The following is a 25,008-nucleotide window of genomic DNA, read 5'->3' on the forward strand; positions in this document are numbered from 1 at the left end:
CTTGAGAATTAAAATTTGAGGAGTGGGTATAGGGTGTCTATGAATACCTACATGTACTAGCAAGGTTGATGTGTAGGGCACACTCAATTTCTCTCTCTTGGGACACAAAGTAGTTCCAGTAACATGCAACCTGCAATGCAGATTTCTGGTTGAAAATTCTGCGAAATTATATAAGTGATGTAACACATTGTACTTTTAGAACGTGGGTGTCATACTGGAAGTCTTTGATGTCAGGTGGTGCATTTGAGGCTTATTATTTTATGCTAATGCGAGTTGTAGAAATTTGAAGGCTTCAGAGTAACAAGAGCAAATTATTAAGTATAACAGATTTACAGCAGCATGTCTTACGTTCTTTTCTGAAGAGATTGTTTCAAAACCAGACCGCTGACACTAGAATCAGTGATTGTGCATGGTTTTTGTTGTTTGGGGTAAACCTGCAGTTGGGTATTGAAGCCATCACTAAGGGTTATGAGTATGGCTATAGCTATAGGGCAGCGGTTGACAAACTGTGGGCTGTGACCTTTCTGGGTTCATAGGAAAATCTTGAAGCTAGTATTATAAACGTATCAAAATTTTACAACTCCGGCTATAAATAGCATTTTTTAAAGCTGTATAATGTAGCGAATTGAAAAGTTTCTTGCGTGTAGACCAATTTAGCAGTAAATACCTTTTGAACATTTCAGGTCAAACTGTATCTTATTTTATAAGTCAACATTGTCAATTATGTGCAAGTTATTTAGTAAGCTGGACGACTCAAACTTTGGGCTCGCCTGGCTTGGATATCTGTGGTTATATACCACTATAATTGATTAGTTTGTGGATCAAGAAGTCAGGAAATAATCGCTCATAAAAAAGTTTGGGAACCGCTGCTATATCGCCTATATGAGTAAGGATAGAGGTTATGAGTAGTTAGCTTTGTCATCTTAATGTGAAAAATCAAGTGGCTAGACATGACTACAGGTGTTTGTGTGAAGTGAGATTTATCCAGATAGACTGCTACTGATGCATCTTGTGATAACAAGAAAAAAGTGAAAGGAAATGGCATCTTGGCAAATACAATACAGAAAATGAACAAAATAGTGTTAGATGATACAAATTGATTAACTATTTATTAGTATATATTCGGTTGATATGCCAGGTTTTTTCACCCGTTCCACATGATATCTATAAGGTAATATCAAATATTACCTTATAATATCCCTCTCACTTAGTGGAATTGGTGGCCAGTTGAAATTCATAGACCCCCTATGGAATACATCATACATGGCCCTAATATTCCACACAGCAATACAGAAAATAAACAAAATAGTGTTAGATGATACAAATTGGTTAACTATTTATTAGTATATATTCGGTTGATATGCCAGGTTTTTTCACCCGTTCCACATGATATCTATAAGGTAATATCAAATATTACCTTACACAATGTATAACATCCCTCTCACTTAGTGGAATTGGTGGCCAGTTGAAATTCATACACCCCCTATGGAATACATGGCCCTAATCTTCCACACAGGGAGTGTGAATTTCAAATGGAGTTTACCTGTATTTCAACTGGAATAGCCTAACCAGTGAACTTTGCATTGTATTGTATTTTACATTGCCAGTTCATCCTAAATTCAGTTGTGGAAGTAAGTTTTGTGACACAATTTATTATATGGCTTGTCATGTGTTATTAAAATATTAACTTTCTTTGCACAAATCCAAAAAAATAAGTTTTTGTCACAAATTATGTCATTTTGTATTATATGTGACCGTACACCACGAATGAGCCGTAAATGTCCTCAATTGTATTCTGAGTTACAGTGTAAAATGGGCATGAAGGTCGTATTCATAGGTACCTCAATTTGGTGCTTTCGTGTACCTCATTTAATGAGATACACGTAGCACCAAATTGAAATACCTATGAATATGACCTTCATGCCCATTTTACACTGTAACTTAGAATACAATTGAGGACATTTACGGCTCATTCGTGGTGTACGGTCACATATGTGCCTGTGAAATACAATCTTATTAACTGTTATTTTGTGCCTTTTCCTCTCCTTTTCAGGCCGATACCTTGAAAGAAAGATATCAAAAGATAGGTGATACAAAAAGGGCGACGCCTATAGAAGTTCTTTGTGAAAATTATCCAGGTAAGATAACATGTCAGATTGATCTTGTCAAAACTAAGTTAACATGCATGCAGATGTATAAATGAGGAAGATTGAAACAAAACAATGTGTAATTTGTGCATAAGCACATGCCACTTCCATTCATGATCTGCAGTTATGTAAATAAAAAGTACATTTGGGGTAATAATACATGTAGTGTATAATGTTAACTTTTATGACTGATCAGTCATTATATTAAAAGAAAAATGACAAAAGTTGATCACCTTTTACATTTTTGGAAATGCACAAGTTGTTAATATTTAACCATGGACCAAATTGCAGGTACATTTTTGTACTGCTGCAATACACTCTAAATTCCATGTACTCATCTCTTCTTTTTCGTCCTAACTTAGCTGTTTGGTTTACTTTTATTGTACAATTTCTCTCTTAGCAAAGTTAGTATTTCTACAAAGCTAGATAGTATTCTTGTACACTCCTTCGCCAGCATATGAACATACATTTTTGTATACACCCAAACACACCCCTGTCCCCTGTGTGTAAAATGTCGGCAACTGATGAGAGCAGTCCGCCCTATTTGAGTTTTTTCTATCCAATCGCGGACACACAAATGAGTTTTTCCGCCTTACCATGGACACGGTTACGTTTTACTATCCAAGCACGGACTGACCCTACACCAGCAACCGCAATCAATTACTATAATACATTCTTATGCTGTTTTGTAGCTAGAAACACTTGTTTATGAACCGTGGATGTCCACAGTTCCCGTGTATCTGTAGCTACACAGAGATTTCTTGTGTGTGTCCTTGTTTGCCGATATGTACTTTACAAATTCATATCCATATGTGCATCAACTAAATATTGAAAATAAAATAGAAACTTAAAAAAAACCAAAAAAAAACAGATTTTTCTTTAAATAAATAAAATGGGATAACTACTTGGTCATTGAACCGCGGTGCAAATAAAATAATTGTATTACCCATCTGAAATGTGTTGGTAAATCAGAAAAATATCATAATAGTCATCTTATGGTTAACCATCAACATGTGTGTGATGGACAAGTCCAGATTGGTGATTTTGAAAACCTTGTTTTTTAATAGAATTTCATAGTTTTTATTGCCAAGTTTGGGATTTATGTGGAAATATATGTTAATGAATCAAGACATAAAAATGGTACAAAATATCTGCAGTTGTTGCGGTAAGCTTTCACAAACTGGAGACAAGCAAATTTGGTTCTGTCATGTTTGCAGTCTGAATACACGGGTTTAAGCAGGCATGTACGTCCGCCCGTCAAGCTTGGCAATAACCCGAGTATATGCTGCTGCTACAGACTAACAGGAAATAGTGATATGAGCATACACAGGGCCATCCACCTCCAGCAACCTACATTTACAATGCATTATGCAAGAATCAAAATTAAACACCCAGGAGCTATATCATTAATGCAGTCATCAAGAAAAACACTGAGTACACATGTATATTAAACACAGACTGCTTAAATTGATTATTCAATTAATTAGGAGTGATTCTATATGTAAAATACACAATTGGTTTGCGATGTTTAGCTATAGTATGTCTGTAAGTTCCTCGTATCTATATAATCTGGAAATACTTCATGCACACTGCCAAATATAGAACATGTTTAAACATTGCATCATTTAAAAATCTTTATTAATATAATGCACATAATAACTGTATTTTCATTTGATGATTGCAGAACACAAACAGATATAATTGTTACATAACTAACAAAAAAAAACTTGCCTTCACACCTCAACATTAACAAACCTGGACCGCGATAAACCACTTTTATTATTGCTTACTGTGGCCGGTTAAAAAAAAAGCGCAGTGATTTATAGTGCGCTACGCACAGGCACAACGCCTAGACGTTGATCCATAAGCCTCCGCACACTTTACATAGAGTTTTTACCACAGAGTGCAGACTGACCCCTACACATCCACCTGCAGATGTTGTTTAAAATGAGTTTTTATATTATTTGTCATTACCAAAAGCGTAAAGCGGGCGCAGACTACCATGTTTCTTGTGTGTTCACAGTTACAGCATTTGCTGTGTGTGTCGCTGATATACTTTTCCAACACTCCCACCCCACACACATTAATGTGTACATTTACAAGGTAAAATGGGAGAGGTGGGTCTGGATATGACCTAATTGGCCAGTGAGAGCAGGCCTGAAGAAAATGGGGAATTCAGGAATCTCATTCCGGGTGAAGTTGGTAATCTAGAGGGAAATTAAGCTTCAAACCCTGTTATGTTGGAGGGAAATTTGTCCACATTCCTGAGAAATTGACATTTTTTTCCAGGCCTGAGTGAGAGATTGATATTGTGGCTGAATCCATCAGCCAGCCACTGGCAGCCAAGACGTTACACATCCACACCAAATGCTATATTGTCATAATTATACTAGAGAATTGTGACAATTACTTACGTTTTACTATTACACATGAATCTGTTACATGATTATCTCACCTGCCACATATCATAGCATTTAATCACAAGCTTATCCAGACGTGAAACCTGTCAGATGAAAAAGGAAATGTCGTAAAATCTTGCGGCATCCAAAGTTAGCACATTATATATTGATTCATGCTGTGATTCTGTTTCTTGTGTCATTCAAATGCCACAAGTTCATCCAAGTTCATCGTTAACTTTCAGGCCGATATTTAATTAACCCATTTTTCCCACAAAAATTGTGTGATACACATATTATCCACTAAACTTTCCATTTAAATTAATCATAATTATTATTGGTCATTAGTCAAATTACCGCAGCATCATATGGCATCTGATGGCTACCCAGGTGAGCATTAAGGTGACACTGACCCTTTTTCTTTTTGTTGCAATGTTTTTTGCATTTTTCTAAAAATTACAACAGTATGTTCGGTTTTGTTGTGTATACGAAAACACATATTGTTGTCACAGGTCAAGTCAAGTCAGGAAAATTGTGCGACGGTTGCGACCCACTTAAACATAGACAAAACTTGTCATGTTTGAGTAACAGTTTAATCTTCTTCACCTCATTTCTTACTGATTTACAAGTTTTAATCAAAATCCCTAAGAAAATTACAAAAAAACTTTCAATAAAAGGGCTGATTGGTCAGTGTCACCTTAATTTGTCACAATTTCTTCTTACAAGTTCACACCTTTACTTTTATCATTCTTGATGATTTGTTTTGAAATTTGATTGATTTAACAACATTTTTGATCACACACACTCATCACACATGGGAAGAGCATGATGATATCATACTGTTGTGTTTTCATTATAACAGCACTAATTGCCGATTGGAGCACTCATTTTTTTCTCTGACAGTGATGGAGACCGATTGAAGCATGTTTACCAGTGTCTTGCAATATAATGGGTGTCATGGGAGGAGGGGGTTCATTAGCCTCATGGTACAGTTAATGTATCGGGGTTAGAATTGATTGCGTAGTACATGGATCAATTTTTATCCTTGCAAAGGAATTTTGTAGGAATGATTTGATTCACATAAATCGCAAGGACCTTTGCTAGAATTGATTTGTGGATTCTGGCTGATATTCCGACCCTGTGTAAGGGTTCTGGTTTCAGAGGGACTTGCTGCGCATCATTAGCCTTAACCCCACAGGTGGTTTGGGTGAGGGTGCATTTACCCATCCCGCCCCATCCCAATGGAGGCACCCAGGGTGTGCGCTTAGGTGGGGTTAAGGTTAGTGTATAAATTAGATTTACACAACTTCAAATCTATTTAAAATCAGTTAGAAAGGGTGCAATAGTACTTTCACTGCCATTAATACTATAGAAAAATTATTAAATTTGTGTACATCATGGAACATTCAATTTTACGCTTGTTACTCCGCGACTAATCATCCTAATACACGAGCGAACAACGCTACTCTGCGCGTCCATATATACATGCAAGGTTATATGCGTACAACAGCTTACTACGCACAGCCACGCAAAGATTATGTTCCACGATGTACACAAATTAAATATTTTTCTATAACAGAGATTAGGATTCAGAGGACAGTTCAAAGCTTAGTATTAGAATGCTAAAACACTTATGATAAATTTACCAGGGACTGTTACAAGCCTTCATCACATAAGATATGAATGAATGATATGTGGAAGACGCTGTCTGCCAGTCAGTGCATGTTGACAGGAATTCTTGGTGCACTTTGGATTTTTTTTCCCCTTTAAAACACAATGAACAGTAGATGGATTAATCAGATCATAGTTGAGTGTTGCAAGTACCTCTAATAAGCTGTGCAGCTGTGGCAGAAAGCCATTGTAAAGGTTCGTTCATACTACCACAGCATTTGCGATGCGTTGCTTTGCGATGCGGTGCGTTGTCGCACTGCATCGTACTGCAAACTACTGCATTGCGATATCGCAATGAAGTTAAATACATTTTAACTTGGAAATGCGGCGAGTTGCGTTGAGTTGCGGCAAAAGTAATCGATATATCGGCATCGCAAAGCAACGCATCGCAAATGCGGTGGTAATATGAACGAACCTTAAGTCTTCCAGACTAACTTAAAACAAACCCATGAGTTCAGAAAGAACTGGTTCATTTCATGTTCTTAAATATGCCGCAAGTCGTGGTAATTTGGGGTTCAGGTCTCACCAAGCACCATTGAATTCATACATGTAGTGCTTCATGTTCTATGATTTGAACTTACAAAAGGTGGGATGAAGATGATTTAGGAAAAGGTATTAGGGATTTATGACCTACATGTACAAAAAATCACAAATATTTGTTGGTTCTCCCCCTCCCCTCCCAACAACTCTAATGAACTGAAATTGAAGCTATCTACCCTGGGGGTCACTCGCATACCAAAGTGGTATGCATGCTCGTGGTATTGTACATGTACATGTATGCCTATTTAAACGGTACCATTTATATTAGATTCTTATTCAATAGGTGCGTCTTGTAAAGAATTCACGTAATTTGATTGGTTTTCTGGTGTATACTATATCACAATAGTTGATAGTGATATTAGTCAGGGCGCGATAATGCGTTCGCGTAATACACGTGCGAGAACTAAGAACGTGATTTGGCGGCTTAGATGTTCGTGATGGTTTCGTTCATTTAAAACAACGGGATGTCCTCACAAAAGTAACTTTATTTTTTCTGAAAAAGGCAGTTTTTCTCGCAAAAATTACATTAAAACTGAATAAGAATGAGAATAAAATGCGCCGGCATCCACTACTCAAAATATTGGCCAGCCCATCCATTATGACACGATATTGGATAGGCAAAAGACAAAATCCTATCTTTTATTCTCTAAATATCAAATGCATTTAATATCTTGATTGTTCATATAGTTATAACTGTAAGATAATTGGAAAGAATTTAAAGCGAGAATTACTGACCTTGAAAGGCCAATTATATAATGCTATGTAAATCTGACATATAATTGGATTGTCACAGAAGCTAGGAGACCAAAATAGTATACCTTTAGCATGTTTTGACCAAAATCAAACAATATTTGGTAACAATATTTTAGTTATTTCTTTTATAATAAAATAGTGCACATGTGCTAGTGCTTAAAACATGTTATGACAGAATTGCAGTACCCATAGGACATGCTGTGATTAGCTTTAAAATACATGTTGTTGGACAGGCACACTGTAAAAACATACTATGAGATATTTATTGAGTAATAATAACATACTTAATTTTACATGTATATTTGCTGTTAAAACATGCATAGACTGCAGCATTAATTTGATTTAATGTATAGTTATTATGTCAGACAGTTCTAATCAATTGGTTTCATTCAATTTGTTACATTGCAATACAATGTGATTTCTTTTCTATTTTACTGCTATTGTCATCACATGATACCATTGTTCATTTGTTGTTTCTAAACATACCTGTTGTCATTTCATTTATATCACATGAATCAAAGTTGTAATTTCATATCTGAAGTTGGAATTGATGCCAATGTGCATTTCAGGGTGGGCTTGTTGCCAGAATAACTGGTGACTGAAACTGAATGGCCTAGAGTTTACTCACAAACAAGCAAATGTGCATTCCAGGAAATTGTAGACACTTATTAAAATTGTCACAATGATCAAGACCATGAGCATGATCGCATTCCGAAATGTTATTGTAACTTTAAATGGCATTCTGCAAATGTAGCAAGGAGTGCTGCTAGATGGGAAATGAGGAGCTCAAGTTTAAAAATATGCTAAGTGAAGGATTAAGTCATTTGGTATTTTTTATTACTGCAGTTAGGAAAGTGTAAAGTGAGTTCAGTTGATTTCAACAAATCATTCATTTTGTACATTAACCACAGTCAGATCACCCCCACACACATTTTTTGCCCAAGAAGTGACTCTCTTATGTATCTCAGCCTTCATTACTTTGCTTGCAGTAAATGTTAAAGGTGTCAGGGGAAGGTACTTATTTTTGGGTGCAGGTTACCAGGTGATGTGTCATGGAATTGATCAATTGGGTGATCAGGCCCAGTAGAGACACAATGGATTGACGAGTGCACACGAGGTAGTGTTACTCCATACCTGAATTGATGATACAGAAACTACAGAAACTATTTATGATACAGAAACTATTTACAGTAGCAACTTGGAAGTTAGAAACACTGGGGAATAAAAGCATGGCAATGTAATGTGTGTAGTAGAAACATAATGTATGCGTCACTTCTTCGGCGGCAATTAGGGTTCAAAGGTCACTTAAGAATTTGGTTACATGGTAGGTCTAACACTGCAGTTTGGTGGGTTGTGTCCATGTTGGGAGAAATATTTTGTTTAAGTTACAAATTCTTTTTTCTTCTTGAATAACACCTGTTTCTTCATTGATATAATCATGTTATCTTTCTGCATGACCACATCACACATCGGTATTGGGTGTATGCATGATGATCATATGATGTGATAAACTTACTATCATCATTCTTATTGGTTTAGTAAATTTGGTACGGTATTTTAAAAAAAGAGGTGAAATAGTTTAAAGTGAAACAAGCAATCTAGAAATATGGAGTGATTGACAATAGATATTCCAATGATATGACCATTTTGCAGAGTCAAGCTCCTTTTAATTAAAAGAAGCATTACTTCATGTGTCCGACCATTCCTGTGATTGATAAATGTGGGAAAATATGAAACTTGCAGAATATATCTAGATTGTATTTATAAAAACGGAAAATTTTCAATTTGACGTTTTACTTTCATTGTCATACGCCGTTTAAAAACAAACAAACAATCAATAAAAATGGTTAAAAATTGAAGGATAGCGTATGCTTTAAACATTTACATTGGGTGAATCAATAATAATCTGTGCAGATTACCCACATGAATGATAAATGTGATCGCTCGGTTAGGTTTGAGCGAGATGCTAAACGCTGAATTTCATCCCCCGCATCTCGCATTGATTTGCCCATGGATGGAACCCCTTAATGGATGCTAAAGTAGTACAATAAGGAGGTTATTCTGTAGTCTGTAATCACCTTATCTACATGCAAGTAAATTTTGTTCATTTTGCAGGAGGTGTCGGTTTGAATTTCCTTGACATTTGTTCTGTAAAATTTGGCTCTGTATTGCAGATAAATTCAATTTTGTGAACATTTTGCTGCTAATAGAGTGAACAGATGCTAGTCTTTTGTTTTCATGAAAAAAAACTGATGTAAACTAAACAGTGATTTACATTGTCATGTACAAATGGCATTTGCACTGTTAATAGCCCAGTCAAATCAGTATAACTCGCAGACGGATTCCTAGTTCAAGGCGGATGTGTGTTATGAAAGATGAGCCGGTTGTCGTTGCAAGTAACGGCTCGTCTATTTTAAGCACTACATATTCTCACATTTGACATATTAAGTCATTTATCATGTGTGCGAATGTATTAACGAGGTTGGCGTGCATGTGCATTTACATGGCTATTAACCAGCGTGTTGAAGGATTCATTTAGAACATATTGGGTAGTTGTGGAGGAGGGCAGGTGGAGCCGTGTTGCCATGGCAAAGCCATGATTATCCGCTACAGTGGCCTGCTAGTTGTGTTTAATTGATCTTTTCCTGTAGGCATAGAATACTTTGGTGTAATAGGGACTCTATTTCCGCCATCGTTATTGTTTATCCCTCCCCACCATCCTGGCAAAAAGAGAAACTAAAATGGAATTGTTTACATCAGACTAATTGGATGTCACAGGCCTGACTTTTGTAACAGATACTTATATGCATCAAAGATTTCCATGAAATTTAGAAATAGAAGCTCCCGTACAAGCCAATTAAGGGAATTATGTTTTGATATATATGAAAGACTTAAAGATTTCCCAACTATAAATAAAGATTTTGTCATGCTATTAAAGAGATTAGAGATGTTATGAATTTATTAAAAGCAACACCACATCTTCCTTTGTCTTAATATTTATCAATCTTTCCTACCAGCTTCTAATAGTCTTAATGCAGGGTTTGACCTTTGAAATTTATCCCTAGATGAATGAATGCATTTTCCCTTCTTTTTTTCTCCCTCCTTTTTTCTCTTACCCAGAAATAATGGAAACCGGGTCAAATTAATTGTACAGTTGGTGTGCTATTACAAGACTGTAGCTCACTGAGTGCTTGAGGAGCATTATCTTGTAATTCAATAAGATCTTATTATATGATTGAAGACATCTATTTTATGATAGCACTAAAAAATTCATTATGCCAATAAAAAATTAGATTTGTTTTACCTATACATGAATAGAACAATTCGTAACTCATTATTTATCAAATTTCATTTGTTTACAGGGAATCACATTTTCTTCTGAAAAAACTAGAAGCTAACAGCTTAATATGTTGTAAGCAACATGAAACATATTCATTTGTTCTAGGCCACATCAATAATCAATCTTTCTCAATTTTCTTTTCTTCTGCAGAGGAGATGGCAACATATCTGCGGTATGTAAGGAGACTAGATTTCTTTGAGACACCTGACTATAATTACCTAAGAAAGCTCTTCCAAGATTTATATGACCGCAAGGGCTATGCGCACGACTCAGAATTTGATTGGACTGGGAAGCAGTTGGTTAGTATTAAAACATACAAGTACAGAAAATCATTAAAAAAAATGATGCTTGTGATTATGTAACTTAAGTTTCCTTCTTTTTCTTAATGTTATCATGTAAGAACTCAAGTTCTGAAAGTAATAAGTTTTACCGCACTAGAAGAATATGGATAATGTGCCTGTATTTTTACTTGCCTGCCACCATTATTATTTATAGGAAAAGTAGAATGTCCCTTCCTGACACCCTAGCAAGTTTGTGAAATTTAAACCACAGAATTTTGCAGTGCCTAGTAAGATTAATTACACATTCTTAACAATATTAAAGAATATAAAATTAAAGAACAGAACATCCTGTAGTTGCATAAAGCTTTTCATTCATTGGACTGTAAAGAACAAAATAAAATTATACATATAATTTCAAAGGCAGAAAGTTTTTTACAGAGATTTCAAGTGGGATTTTTAATTTGCTTAGAATAAGGAACGTCTAGCTGCTCGACAGCAGTACCTTTTGAGGCAGAAGAAAGCAAAGGACAAATACGAACATGAAATGCGCAAGAAGGAAAGGAAGAAACGAAAAGCCGAGAAAAAAGCGGCGGAGAAAAAAATGGCGGAGAAAAAAGTGGAGATGAGGGTGGAGAAAACAGTGCTACGAAGAGCAATGGTGGTTTGTTTGATCCTCCTATCAATTCTGAGTGTGACCACCTTCATATACTAAAGGACTTAAACCTGATTGAAGTGTTTTGGCAATGTTGACCTAGACACTGGTACAGTTATGCACCTGTCTTGTGATGTCCCGGCCCATGGGTACCCGGAAATGGCCGGGACTTGTGCCATGCTTTAATGTTAAACTTCCCGGCTAACTCTCGTCCATGTCACCCGACCGATGGGGCAACATTTGTTTGTGTAAAACCCGGCCAAGTCCCGACCTTTACTAGCCGGTCAATTGCTGTAAACCTCAGCCTTTTGCCTTGGCTCAAGTCTCCACTCATAGCCCAGCTCTTTGGACTTGGTCAACTCCCTAAACCAGGCCAGGCACATCCTTGGACCTGCGTGGACAAAATTTGTGTCAACTCCCTGTACTAATGTTGTCAACTGTCAGGCCCTCCCTGGGTACCCAGGGGCAGGGTTCCAATTGACTAGTGCATAAATGCTAGTACTCAACCAAACAGACCAGTGTCATGGTTATATTGGGCTATTCCAGATGAAATCCATACACCCCCTATGGAAGACATGACCTTAATCTCCCACACAGGGGGTATAGATTTCAAATGGAGTCATCCATTCAGGTCATTCCTATTGAAATTTACACCCCTGTGTGGAAGATTAAGGTAATGTCTTCCATAGAGGGTGTATGGATTTTAACTTGAATAGCCCTTTGGAAAACAGAAGCAGCAAAACACCTCACTCTGTCCTTTTGTATAGCACAGTTTTATGCACGCCAACAGCCATCAGGAAAAGACCAAAGCTTATGGCTGGAATGCAATTCATAGGAAGATCAAGGACAAAGATAACCGTTTTTTTCTGGTTTATTCTTGATCTCTTATTTCCTTTGGACAGTTTGAGCTAGAGGGTTGCAATCCAGTTGTAGTCTTATTGGCATTACACATTTTGTCAACAACTTTAAAATAAAAAAAATGTTTTCAGCAGTAGTCCCCCTTGTGTCACAATGTTTTACTTCAAATTCAACCCCCATTAACTTCACAGTATCACTATTTTCTCCAAATCAACCTTTATTTTCACGTTATACGCACCATCAAAGTCACATAGTTGGTGTAGCCTTTCCTCAACAGCATCAGTTTCTAGTAGTTTGTTCCTTTTTCTTGCAAATTAAAAATGTTACTGAAATTGATTTAGCTTTATGCACACAATTGACATGTTTCTTACCCTTAGTATCCTACAGTATATATATCCTACCTGGCATGCACCATTCAGTATGTCAACCTTGTAGTTTATGTAGATCTCAAAATGCCAACCCAGACCCTCATTTGGATGTCAGATGTACTTGTTAAATATGTATTTAGAAACCAACACAGCAGTTCCTGGTGCTTAGTCACATTAAAATGCACCTAAGCTATCTATCCCAAGTCTATCAGTAAATTGTGTTGATATTTTAAGTGATGTTATTAGTATGTTATACAAATCTGGATATTCCCTGTGTCATATGTGGTTGATGAATAGCATGCCAATCTTTCACAATCTGTGAAATAGAACCTTCCACATTTGCACCTTTTATTTGATTTGAACTACTGAAGGATTTAGATAGGTAGTTTAAGCAGATATTTAGAATTCTCCCTTTGTATGTTTCCCCTTTTAATTAAATATGATATTAGGCAATTCAACTCTGGGTGCAATAACTCTGTGGAGCAGTTTTAGCTTAAAATAAGTAACGTTGGTCCTCACTTCAATATATGATCCGCTTGTGGGCAGTATGTTGTGCACCCCGGTGAAACTAAATTATATATGCAACAGAGGTTTTACTTGCATATATGTATGTTTATGTTAAGTGATAGTTAGTAATTTCCCATCTTAGTAACAAATTGTGGTTTGTTGCATTGTAAGTATGTCTGCTGCTGAATAATTCAGTAATATAATTAATCCTAATTGTGCCACTGTGATATTGAACATTATATATGTCATAGTTAATGAAAATTGAGCCTCGCTTGAGTGATCCAAGTCACCTTCCCAGAACAAGAAGCTTGACTAATTAATTGTCTTGATTGTATGAGACAGCTAATTATATTTCCAAGAATGATTAACATGATGATTATGACAAATCCACTAATGGGCTTATCTAGGTTAGCTCTTTACTTTATTGGCTATGTGGTTTTGATATTTTGCTTGCTACATATTTTATATTAATTGCTGTAATTTGATTGATTATTGATGCTTGCTACTTTCATGTAGCTAGTTTCAATCACTTGCTGTAATAATATATATTTTTGTTGTTTGTCCCCGAGGAAGGGCAGTTTATCTGCTTGAAGTGTTTGATGTATTTTTGTTTACTTTTGTCTACTACTCCAGCGGTTTTGGATTTTGTCTAGTGCAGTGTCAATGTACACCTCCATGGTTTACATACTGCATTAGTTTTGATCGATGTTTATCTTTATCTTGTACCCCACATCAGGTTGGTATACCTGGCTCGAGTCTTTCTCTTATCTAGGTTATACAAGATCACTTGATGTTTCAAGTTGATAATCTTGTCAGTGAGTTGTTTCCTCATTTGGTCTTCAAAAGTCAATATTTCAATGAAGAATTTGTTTGTTTTCTGGCATGTTCAGTGAACCATACCTCCTTTTCTTCCATGGCAACTTTTTGCTCATTTTGTTAGAGCATGTCTCATTTGTCATTGTTTTTACTGCTGTCAATTTGAAAATGGAAAAAAAAAAGTCAATTGCAAGCTATAAAAGTGGTGTTCTCCACAAATTTGCCTGCGTGTAGTCCTAAAAAATGCTTTATTTGATCAGGTCTCATGTCTGTTTTCATATTAGGACTAGAAACCATGACTTTTTTTGTGTTTGTGATATTATCTGCCAAAACATGTAGTTACTAATGTTTGCAAGGAAATGGCGGTCAAAGATATGGAGATTAGAACAAGCCTATACTAATTTGAGCGTGTAATCAATCTCATCTTTGCAAAGTTGATACAAGCAACATGATACATATGCATTCTACCAAAGAGATGTAGTTGTTTGAATTTCACATCAAAAGCTGGAAAAGTGAGACATTGCAAAGGGGGGAATTAGCTCAAATCTCTCGGGTCCCTCTAATAGCAGTGATGTTCTTGTTAATACCTGCAACATATTTTTTTACCACATACGAAGAACATAATATGAAAGTGTCGGTTTTCCTCTTCGCTTTGGAGGGAAATCCGCATCGGGTGGAAAGAATTGTGATGCAAATTAAAGCAGAAAGAGGTTTTTTTTTGGTTATGCCAAATTGTTTTCTATTGTATTTCCATGCTTATTTTACGAACTATAATCTCAGAAAAAAAATGATTGAATGCTTACTCTAATTTTCATGTTCTTACCAGAATATGTATACTATTTAAGTCACTTGAAACTTACAAATTATGTCACATATCCCCTCTCCTTTCCCCACCAATCAATGTTGGGCGAACATAATATGATGATGATGAGCATATTGTGTACATGGATGAGGGTAGAAGAGGGGACCATTTCCAATAATTTGAGCCATTTAAGTGTACGAACAATTTTTTTTCTGAGATTGTATGTAGCCTATGCTTAAACCACCTGTGAAAGTTGGTTTCTAATGTAGGAGTATTTTCTAAAACAATAAAATTTAAAAACTTAATGGATCTCAAAATCAATTATAACAACAGAAACCCAGCAAGCTTGATTGCATCATGTTTTATAATGGGACTTTTTGTGAGCAGTTTGTTTCCATTATATCTATTATTATAGCAATTATGATTGTAACCTCCATGTAGCTTTACTAATTGACAACCATTGTATGTTTTTGTTGTTATTTTTGTAGCACACGCATGTATCAAGTAGTGAGCCATCAAATAAAGATGCAGGAAGAGAAGGAAGAGACAAAGGCCAATCAGGCAAGGTAGGTTGAAGGAATCAGAGGTATATTTGAAGTCATAATGTTGCTTAATACCGTACTGACGCGAGTATAGTCCCACCTTCGAGTAAAGTCCCACCCCCAAATTTTCGAGAAATTTTATGCATAGAGCATGTATACATTTTCAGAAATAAAAAAAATAAAAAAATAAAAATGCATTGAATAAGTATGCATTTTGAAATCATTAATAGAGTATGACATGAGTACAAATTTATTCAAAACACATAGGCCTACAATTTTTTTTTTTTTTTTATTTTTAATCAACCATGAATGATCCTAGCATTTAGCTCTGGGTCCAGTGACACTCCAAAGCCGAAAAAATAAATAACTTTAAAAAAAAATATAGAATAGTATAGTCCCACCCCCAATTTTGAAAAATGTTCACCCAAAAACGGGGTGGGACTACACTCGAGTCAGTACGGTAGTTGTTGCAAGGATAGTGTTGTCTAATGTCAATGTCAAAAGTGTTGTAAGCAGAGGATTGTTGGAGCTGGTAATTAAATTGATAGATTGCAAGAGTATCTCACCTTTGTTTCCAATGGACATTTTATTGTGAAATGTCATTGTACAAGGAATACATTTAAAAAAAATTCCACATAGCCCCTGAATAAAAAGTATTTAATTATCTTTGTAATCACTCAAAAAGCATTTTGTGTGAATTTTACATCCAAACTAAGTGCTATTAAATTTTTATGATCCTTTTTATTTTACATGTAAAGTCTATGGGGGTGACGATTAGAAATGGACGGCAATATTGAAAAACCCTCATTTTGGGCCATTTTAGACACTAAAATGCCCATAAAAAAGAATAGCACTTAGTTTGGATGTAAAATTCACACACAATGCTACCTGAGTGAGTACAAACATAATTAAATACATTTCATTCGGGAGCTATAGAAAAAACAAGGGTTAGGGTTAGCATTAGGGTAGGGTATTCTAGATACATATTTACAATTAGAACAGGTTTGAATTAATGTTGGCCGATCTGAGTTGAATTGTCCTTGAATCTGGATGGGGGGAAATTGTATCAGCAGAAAATCTACTTACCGATCCGATTCAAATCTACAAACCACACTTAAATAAACCGCTAATGTTCAACTGGATTCTATAAATTTCAACAATTTTCCACAGCAATTTAGCATAACATTGGCTTTTAAATGGAATTTAGTCCAAATTTCACAACGCAACACTCTACTTGATCTTGATTGTCGAAAAAAATATAAAATAATGTCTAGAACAAAAACTATATTTGTCCAACAATTAACAATTCAACCTGTCTGTTTTCAACGATTTCAAAAATTAATGTGTAATGAGTTTTTTACATCCCCATTTCCTTTTGTTTCTATTGGTAAATTACCAAGTTGTATTAATGATACCAGTATTTAGTCATGTACTTGGGAGAAATGAATTTTTATACCTGGCTTAAAATATCCAAAATTTTGGTCGAAATTCAAATTTTGACCCACAGTGTTAAAATGAAGAAAACATTCAAAAATTTGAAAAAACATTAACTAGTTTTGTGTCTTTAGAACATAAATATGCAGTTTTCATCGATTTGGAAATTGAAGGTAAGTTGTTATCGTGGACGAAAAAATTAGCATGGAAAATCAAATTTGATGCTTTTCTCAAAAACTGCTCATTTTGTCAGAAATCTGCTGTACTGGTTGGATTCCTTGCATCATTTCCTTTCTGAAAATGTATACTTTTGTGTACTTAACATCATTACTTTTAAAGATACAAAACAATGTCTACTTTCCCACTTTGAGTGACTCTGCCTCCCTGAATTTAACCTTGTCTCAATCTTATGTTTTAACAAGAATATAATTTGCAGCTGTATATACCTAGAGCATCATATGATAAATTGTTGCATTGCATCTTGACTTTGCTAGAATATTTATAGTCTTTCCATGCTAAATTATTAAAGGAGGATGCTCTGATTTCATCACATGCCATAGTAATCTTGATTGAAGGACTCTGACCTTTTCTATATGAGATGAATTCTATAGAATAGAATAATTAATGGTTAACCCAACAAGACACATTTGGATAATCCAAACCATTTTTTAATTCCCAATATTTCACATGGTTATGAGAAGAGTATGGGTTTACCGATGAGGCCAAAAAAAAAAAAAATTGTTGTGTTGCCCTCAACCGCCCGACCCTAAATCCTGGAAAATCAGGGTTACATTTTTTTTTTTTTTTTTTTTTTGAATGATGATTTTACAGATTTGTTCAAAAATCAAAGTTTTTCACTTTAAATTAATATTTTATTGAGAGACTAGTCTTTAATTGATGTCTAACAGGTATCCAGAAGTCAAAATTGACAAATGTCTCCTAATTGAAGAAGTATTATTTAATATTTGAGGGGATTTTTAAAAACTGAAGGTTTAAAAAAAAAAAAAAAACAAAACTAAATCCGACCGTCCTACCCAACTTTCCCATTTTCCCACTTGAGGGCAACACAACAATATTTTTTTTTTTGGCCTGACGATGAATGGTGGGAGGACGACGCTATAAATCTAGCCATCTATTAAAGTGACGAGAGTTTTACTGATAGTTTTTATGCTTACTGCAAAATCCAAACTGTAATCAGGGTAAAAATGAATTCCAGAATTAGTAATATAAATAAATACAAAATGGTGAAGATTTGACATGTTCTAATATTTTCAAACTTCTTTGTATTCTCAACGTACACCAGTACATTGGCAATAGATTTTCAGCACAAAACTAATCAATCAATTTTCTCTGTATGATCAAAAAGCAATTCTATATGCGACAGACAAATAGATGTTATTTTATTCAATTCAATTGAATTTGTGTGGAAGTGACATTGCAGAAAATGTCACTGCTGCATTTACCACTTTATATATGACATTTTGTGATTTGGCATATTGCTAAAATTAGCTGTAATTTGTTCAATTTGATACACAACAGACAAGTAGGTACAGTTAAGTGGGTGGAGAAAATGCATACAAAACAACATTGGAATGTATAGAAATATGCTAGGACAATGTGGGGGGTGTTATTGTCTTTGGATGCATGTAAAGGGGGGCAAGACACTGCAGGGGGGCAATTGGAAGATGTATCACTTTCCACACATTGTTGTCCACATTTGCAGGGGTGTTTGCATATGTGTTTGCTGGCAAACACGGACATTTTAATGAAACTTTACATTCCATGTTACTGCAATTGACTGCAAACAGCCTAATAATGCATTTGAGAGTACGCCCCCCTATTGTTGATATAAAAATCAGTCCCTGGTTGATCCAAAATATCTAGTCAACTTCTCCGGTAAGGTGCAGAAAATCAGGAAAAGCATGTCCACGTTTGGCTAGTTAAGTACAGAGTCAGAGTTTGCCGGCAAATACCTATAGGGGGTGTGTGTTGGTGTAGTATGTTAGTGATGGGGTAGGGGTGAGCTGTATACAACAAGTGTATATAGTCTGGGTTTGTAAGAATGCATAGGCTGTGATTAGAATTATCCAATGATCCCTCTTCTTTAGTGTCTGGTAGAATCCGCCACTCAAGTTACAATCTCAAGGATAATCTTTTGTGTCAGTTAGCTCTATGTCATACTATCACTAATTCATTTCATGAATCTGGTCAAATCGCTTCAGGGTGTTGCATTAATATCATAAGAGATATGTCCACACAGGCAGGCGGCTTAATAACTTCAGAGAAAATTTCAGATAGCGGAGGTTCAGGCTAGGGTTTTTGGACTGTTGATGCACATAGAGGATTGACACTGAATTAAAGCCATATTGTAACATTTCCATAAAAATAGATTAGTATTTCTTTTCCATAAAATGGTAGCTTTTACTGTCAAATATGTCCCCTTTTTAATTTTAAGCCAAACATCTGAGGTAAAGTAAAGAAAATTGGAATTTACTACCAGTGCTGATGTCGCCAATGCGTGTCACTCCGTCGGTTGTGTTACTCTTTATGAGATTTGTTGTATGAGTGGGTACAATAATTCGGAAATAACTTGTTTATTGCTCTTCGATGGCTAATCCTATTGTTGTCAGTTACTCCGGGTTGACTAGGGGGTATTAGGTAGCAGAAGTACCGTGTGAACATAACTGATTGAGGATTCACCACTTGGGAGTTTCAAATACTAAAGATACTCATAGCCATCTGAACATGGGTAGGGCAAACTATGTGATTCTATTAGTATTGGTGTCTGACAAAAAGTGTAGTGGCCACAGCCATTATATAATTGTGTACTGCAGAGCACTGACCAAAGACAATATTTGAATTTCACTCAGAGAATGGACATGAGAGTGATGGAAGGTACTGACAAGCATACAGAATGACAAATTTGTATTCTTGAGTTAAAATGCACTGAGTGATCAGACACTGACCAGTTCTGTTTGATTCTGAAATGTACTGATAATATTAAATACCTGGCCCCCTGCACTCTGTGTATCCTTGAGTAGCCATAATCGTCTGAAATTTTGCAAAACAAGGGGTATTTTCAGTTGATGAAATGTGATTCGCGAAACAAATTGGTAAGTTTTCAAATCACATGTTAGCAAAATTGAAAAAAGTTCTTATTCATGAATCTTGTGCATAAATCATTGCAGTTTTGTTAGTTTTCATTTGAGAATCATATGCAAAAAATAAATAGTTTCATTATTGTGTTCCGCGTGCACCCAGCTTCCGCTTGAAGATCTTCCACATAGTCATTAGCATAATTTGTACAAAGCCTGCACATTTCTGTCAGAAATATATTTGAAATATCCTTTGTTTTATCAAATAATGGTGTATTATTGGAAGGGCAAAATATTTATGAAATTGCTATAAAAAGAGGTGTTTTCACCTGAAAACTTAGCCAAATGAGATGCAAAAGGATTGTTTTTAGAATTCACTGATAGTCATGCCTACCCACGGATACACAAGAGTGCAGAGGCCGGTATTAAAACCACTAAACCATAGTTACTGCACTACTAGTATATAGGCAAGGTCTAGCAACTGAAGAATAGTCCACACATATATCACCGTGTTATTGAGGAGCTGAAAATTGTTTCCATATATTCAAGTTAGGGTACTACTCTGATTTTGTTAGTTATTGATTATTAATCAGTTTTGAAGTACGCTGCCTGCTAGGATGCAGCAGCTAATCACTGTTCCCCTGGAGCACAGTTAGCTACAAATTGCTTGGACATAAAGAGACTGGTCTGATTATTTTTGTTTTGCTATTTTCTCCTCGTGGGTATTTATGTTAATGTATTTCTGTAAAGTGTTTGTTTTGTATAATTATGTTAGTAGTTGTATTCATAAATGCGGGAATGGTATTTTAGGAGAAAGGCTAGGGTTAGAGTTTTAGGTGTGAGGCACAGGGGCACTCAAGGTTGGTTTGGGTAGGTAAGTGCCAGTGAGAAAAAGTATATCTATTCCTATAAATAGATAAATCCAAGATATACATCCAAGATGGTTGAAATCATCCAAAGGTAAAGTGCTCAACCGTAATGGGAGCTAAATAATGAATTTGGACTTGTATTGATACAGTTACATATTACTTGACAGATCCTATGGCCTTACTGAACAGATCTGTCAAGTAATATGTAACTGTATCAATACAAGTATAAATTAATTATCTATTCCTATACCATTTTCGAAGAAAATAGAAGCTCAAGTTTCATCTTTTTCTTCTTCCAAGTTCAGTGTGTATTTCAGGAACTAAAAATATCACACTGCAGTTGCATGTACCGGCTATGATAAATGTGGCTGCAGGTAGAATCAGGTACAAAATATATACAGTGGTGATATGCATTAAAAAGATGGACTGTCAGCTTGTTACTCATCCTTGCACTGTTTTTACCAAATTACCAGAAATGTTTGGTAAATGTAACATTTTGGCTACAAATAATGCAAATTTGAGCTATTTGTTGAACAAATTTGAGAAATGACCCAACACCATACCAAAATAGACCTCGAAAAAGGGTCATTGCTGTATTAAATGGCCAAAATTTTAACCCATATTAGCGGCACCTCCCGTATGGTTAATTGTACAGAGGAGCGAGACCAAGATGGGAGACAAAATTTCTGTGTAAGTAGTTGTGTATGAAATCCAATTAAAATGATACACACATTACCTCATTTTCTGTGTTCATTATGAGGGTCTGTTAATTATGAGTAGCCTTTTTTAAATGAATTGCCATTAAATTAAAATTTTGATTAAGTCATTGCTTGAAGAGCATGAGCATCATTTTCTAGATGGAGTGTACAGCAGGAGAGAGAATTTGACACAATTATTTGGGTTCGTGAGTGATATGTCGTGTACAAAGGATTAGTACGTGTCAGCTCAGCTGCTTAGTATTATTGTGCTGTGAGGTGCAGCCAAGGGTTCAAAACGGAGTCCGCAACTAGGCATAATGAACATATAGCAGACTATCGTGTCTGAAGCCAAATAGGCGGGTGAATGCAAGGTCGTAAGGGAGTATTAATTACAAATCACTTGCAACCATCGGTTTTTGATGTTTAAATTAAATCCACTTCTTGTCACTTTTACCATGCTTAAACGTTTTCAAGATTGTGGTAACCCCAGGTGGTAACTTACTGAAAATACTTTTTATTTGAGATATTAGGCATTGTCACCAAATATTATGATGAGCCACACACTTTTCACAGGATGGTATTGCTTCTGGGACCAGTGAGCTCCCTTCTTTCTCTATCAAAACATTCCTCATTTCCCATCCTTATAGTCCTTATGGAATTCTCTACCTGGTCCAATTACCTCCAACCAGAATCGGCTGAGCTTCAAGCGGAGGTTAACAACTATCTTGGTGCTAACCCATCAGCGCTATCGCACTGATGGCAGCTGTTAATGCTTTGCATAGTTCAGACATTAAAATAAATAGCAGTAGTCAAGTTCAGATATAAAAATAAATAACAGAAGTCACATCATGTTTTCATCTTTGCTACTTTCTTTCTTCCCTACACATTTCCTTCTTTCTTTTCCTGCTTACTTGCATTCCTTTCCTATTATTTCTTTCATTCCACCTTTCTCCCTCATATTCCTTTCCTGTTTCACTCCCTGATAAATTTCATTTCCTTTCCATCACCATTTTGTCCATTCTCCTTCCTATAGGTATGCAATTATGTTAATAATATTATCAGTTCTACATTGTACCATTTTAATGTATGTATACCTGCTCGACTCAATCACCACCTTCAAATGACAACCCTCCTTAATTCATTCTTACTTTCCTCACCTTCATATTTCCCTTCTCTATGTCTGTCCCTACCTCCCTACAGAGATATACCCTTTACCACTAATATGCGTAGATTTCACAGCTCTCTTGGATGTCTTTTATGATATATGCCTGCTAGACTCAATCAACACCTTGTACAAATGACTCGTTGGCAATGAATAGTGCCTCTCACTGCAGCACAAAATGCTCTCAGGAAATGTGTTCATATTTTATGAATGAGAAGGATTGACTGACTGGTACGACATAGTACCAGAGCAATATGTTGTAAATATTGTACACTTACGCAATAATATAGATACACAACCAACTGATAATTAAAAGAAGATGGTTGACTATATGTAGTTGCTTAAAATTTTGTGAATGATATTTTTCTATTAATTTTTGTTAACAACAAACATTTTTATATATAATTATATTCATATATAATTCAATATAATTTCTTGGGCTTGCACTGTATATTTCTGATCCTTGCATATATTATTTGTGTCTCGCATTGTCTTACGCCCTGCGAGGGTAAAGCATATAGGATGCCTTATTCTTCATTATATTTATATTCAGTATATTTTCTGTCATGATATATCAGGCATACTGTAAATATGATTTGATGTTAAAGGAAATAAGAATGCAAATTTAGTGAATTTAAAATCTGAATACAAATTGTTTAGATGTCGCTACTGCTCAGAAACATTTGACACAAAGATTTTTCATATCGAAAATGATTATCATTCAGTTTCATTTTAAAAAAACCAATCCAGTATCTGATACTCCCCAAAATAGCAGCACTCGATGATGATTGTATTTAGTAGCATCACCCTTCCCCCGCAAAAAAAAAAGAAATTATAATTGAAATTAAATATTGCTTGTATCAGCACTACCAACTGATGCTGGGAATTGTTTTCTTTTGTTTTCAATACTTCTATAGTATGTATGCCTTCCTTGAGTCAGTAAAGCAAATAAAATTCTTTGTAAGATGTAAGATTTTCTCAAAAAACTCTTTAATTTTTGAAGGATTCTGTTTTACTAAAAAACAATGCCTAAAATACTGCTACGAGGAAGACATACAGAATATATATATTTCTCTACAGTAGGAATTCCAATTGAATGAACACAGCTTTCAACAGCTGACAGCTATCCAACCGTGATCGTATATCGCGTATTTCAAACTACAACGCAAACGTACAACCTTGGATACAATGCTAACCAATCACGAGTGAGTTGGCATGGTTGGATTCACTTCCGTGTTACTCACGCACAGTCGCACACGCTGGCGTACATCGCACAGTATACGCAAAAAATCGTCGCGCTATTGAAAGCTGTGTTCATTCAATTAGAATTCCCACTATAATTGTAAAGGTCAGCATAATCATTTCAAACTTCCCTTTTGTTTTGTATGATTACAGCCCAGTACAGATAAGAAAGCATGGGAGCAGGCTCCACATCATAGACTGATGGCACAAGTACCGGCAGACACAAGAGGTTCGGTACAAGTGATGAGTTCCACTAATGGTGAATTAGGACCAGATGATCCAACAGCAGGACAATCAAATGCTCCAATCACACAACCCCCAGATGTAGATGTTGTCTCAGATACTAAGTAAGTGTTATCGATTAATTAATGTCACTGAAGGAGCTGTAGACCCTGTATAATGAAAGCGCAAATAAATGCAGCAAGGTTCATATTAGCAAGAAATATTATTTGTTTCCAGTATCTTACAAAGTTTTTACAATTTTAATGCTCAATTTGGAGGTCTTAAAGCAGTGGCTGACTTGTACTTAATGCTCTGCGTGCTAGCCATGCGCTTCAACGGGAGAAGTTCCAAGTTTTGAAATATTTTCTCAAAATATCAAGAGCTATCTTAAGAACTACTGAACCAATACTAGGCTTGTTTGTACTCATTTTAATGCATCTTTCATACTGATTCCAAATATGGTCATGAAAATTTACATTTCTGAAATTTTCGAATTAAAAAAAAAATTTGAAACATCTCGTCTGCAGTCGACACCCGCGTGAAGAGAATTAAGAATATGGCTCATGTCAAAAAGAAGTGCACCATCCACCACAAATGGACTGTAATGTCTGTC

General features: G+C 35.6%; 1 protein-coding gene across 2 annotated transcripts in view; it reads left to right on the forward strand.

The window, feature by feature from the left end:
- LOC140158926 (casein kinase I-like) overlaps positions 1-25,008 on the forward strand; it is a 105,777-nt gene that overhangs the window by 77,032 nt on the left and 3,737 nt on the right. For both annotated transcript variants that reach the window (XM_072182202.1, XM_072182203.1), the window contains exons 8-11: positions 2,054-2,138; positions 10,998-11,146; positions 15,620-15,697; positions 24,327-24,520. In XM_072182202.1, the coding sequence (XP_072038303.1) occupies positions 2,054-2,138; positions 10,998-11,146; positions 15,620-15,697; positions 24,327-24,520 (506 nt within the window). The remainder of the gene's footprint in view (positions 1-2,053; positions 2,139-10,997; positions 11,147-15,619; positions 15,698-24,326; positions 24,521-25,008) is intronic.

Source organism: Amphiura filiformis, chromosome 8, assembly GCF_039555335.1.
Source record: "Amphiura filiformis chromosome 8, Afil_fr2py, whole genome shotgun sequence".
Classification (NCBI taxonomy): Eukaryota; Metazoa; Echinodermata; class Ophiuroidea; order Amphilepidida; family Amphiuridae; genus Amphiura; species Amphiura filiformis.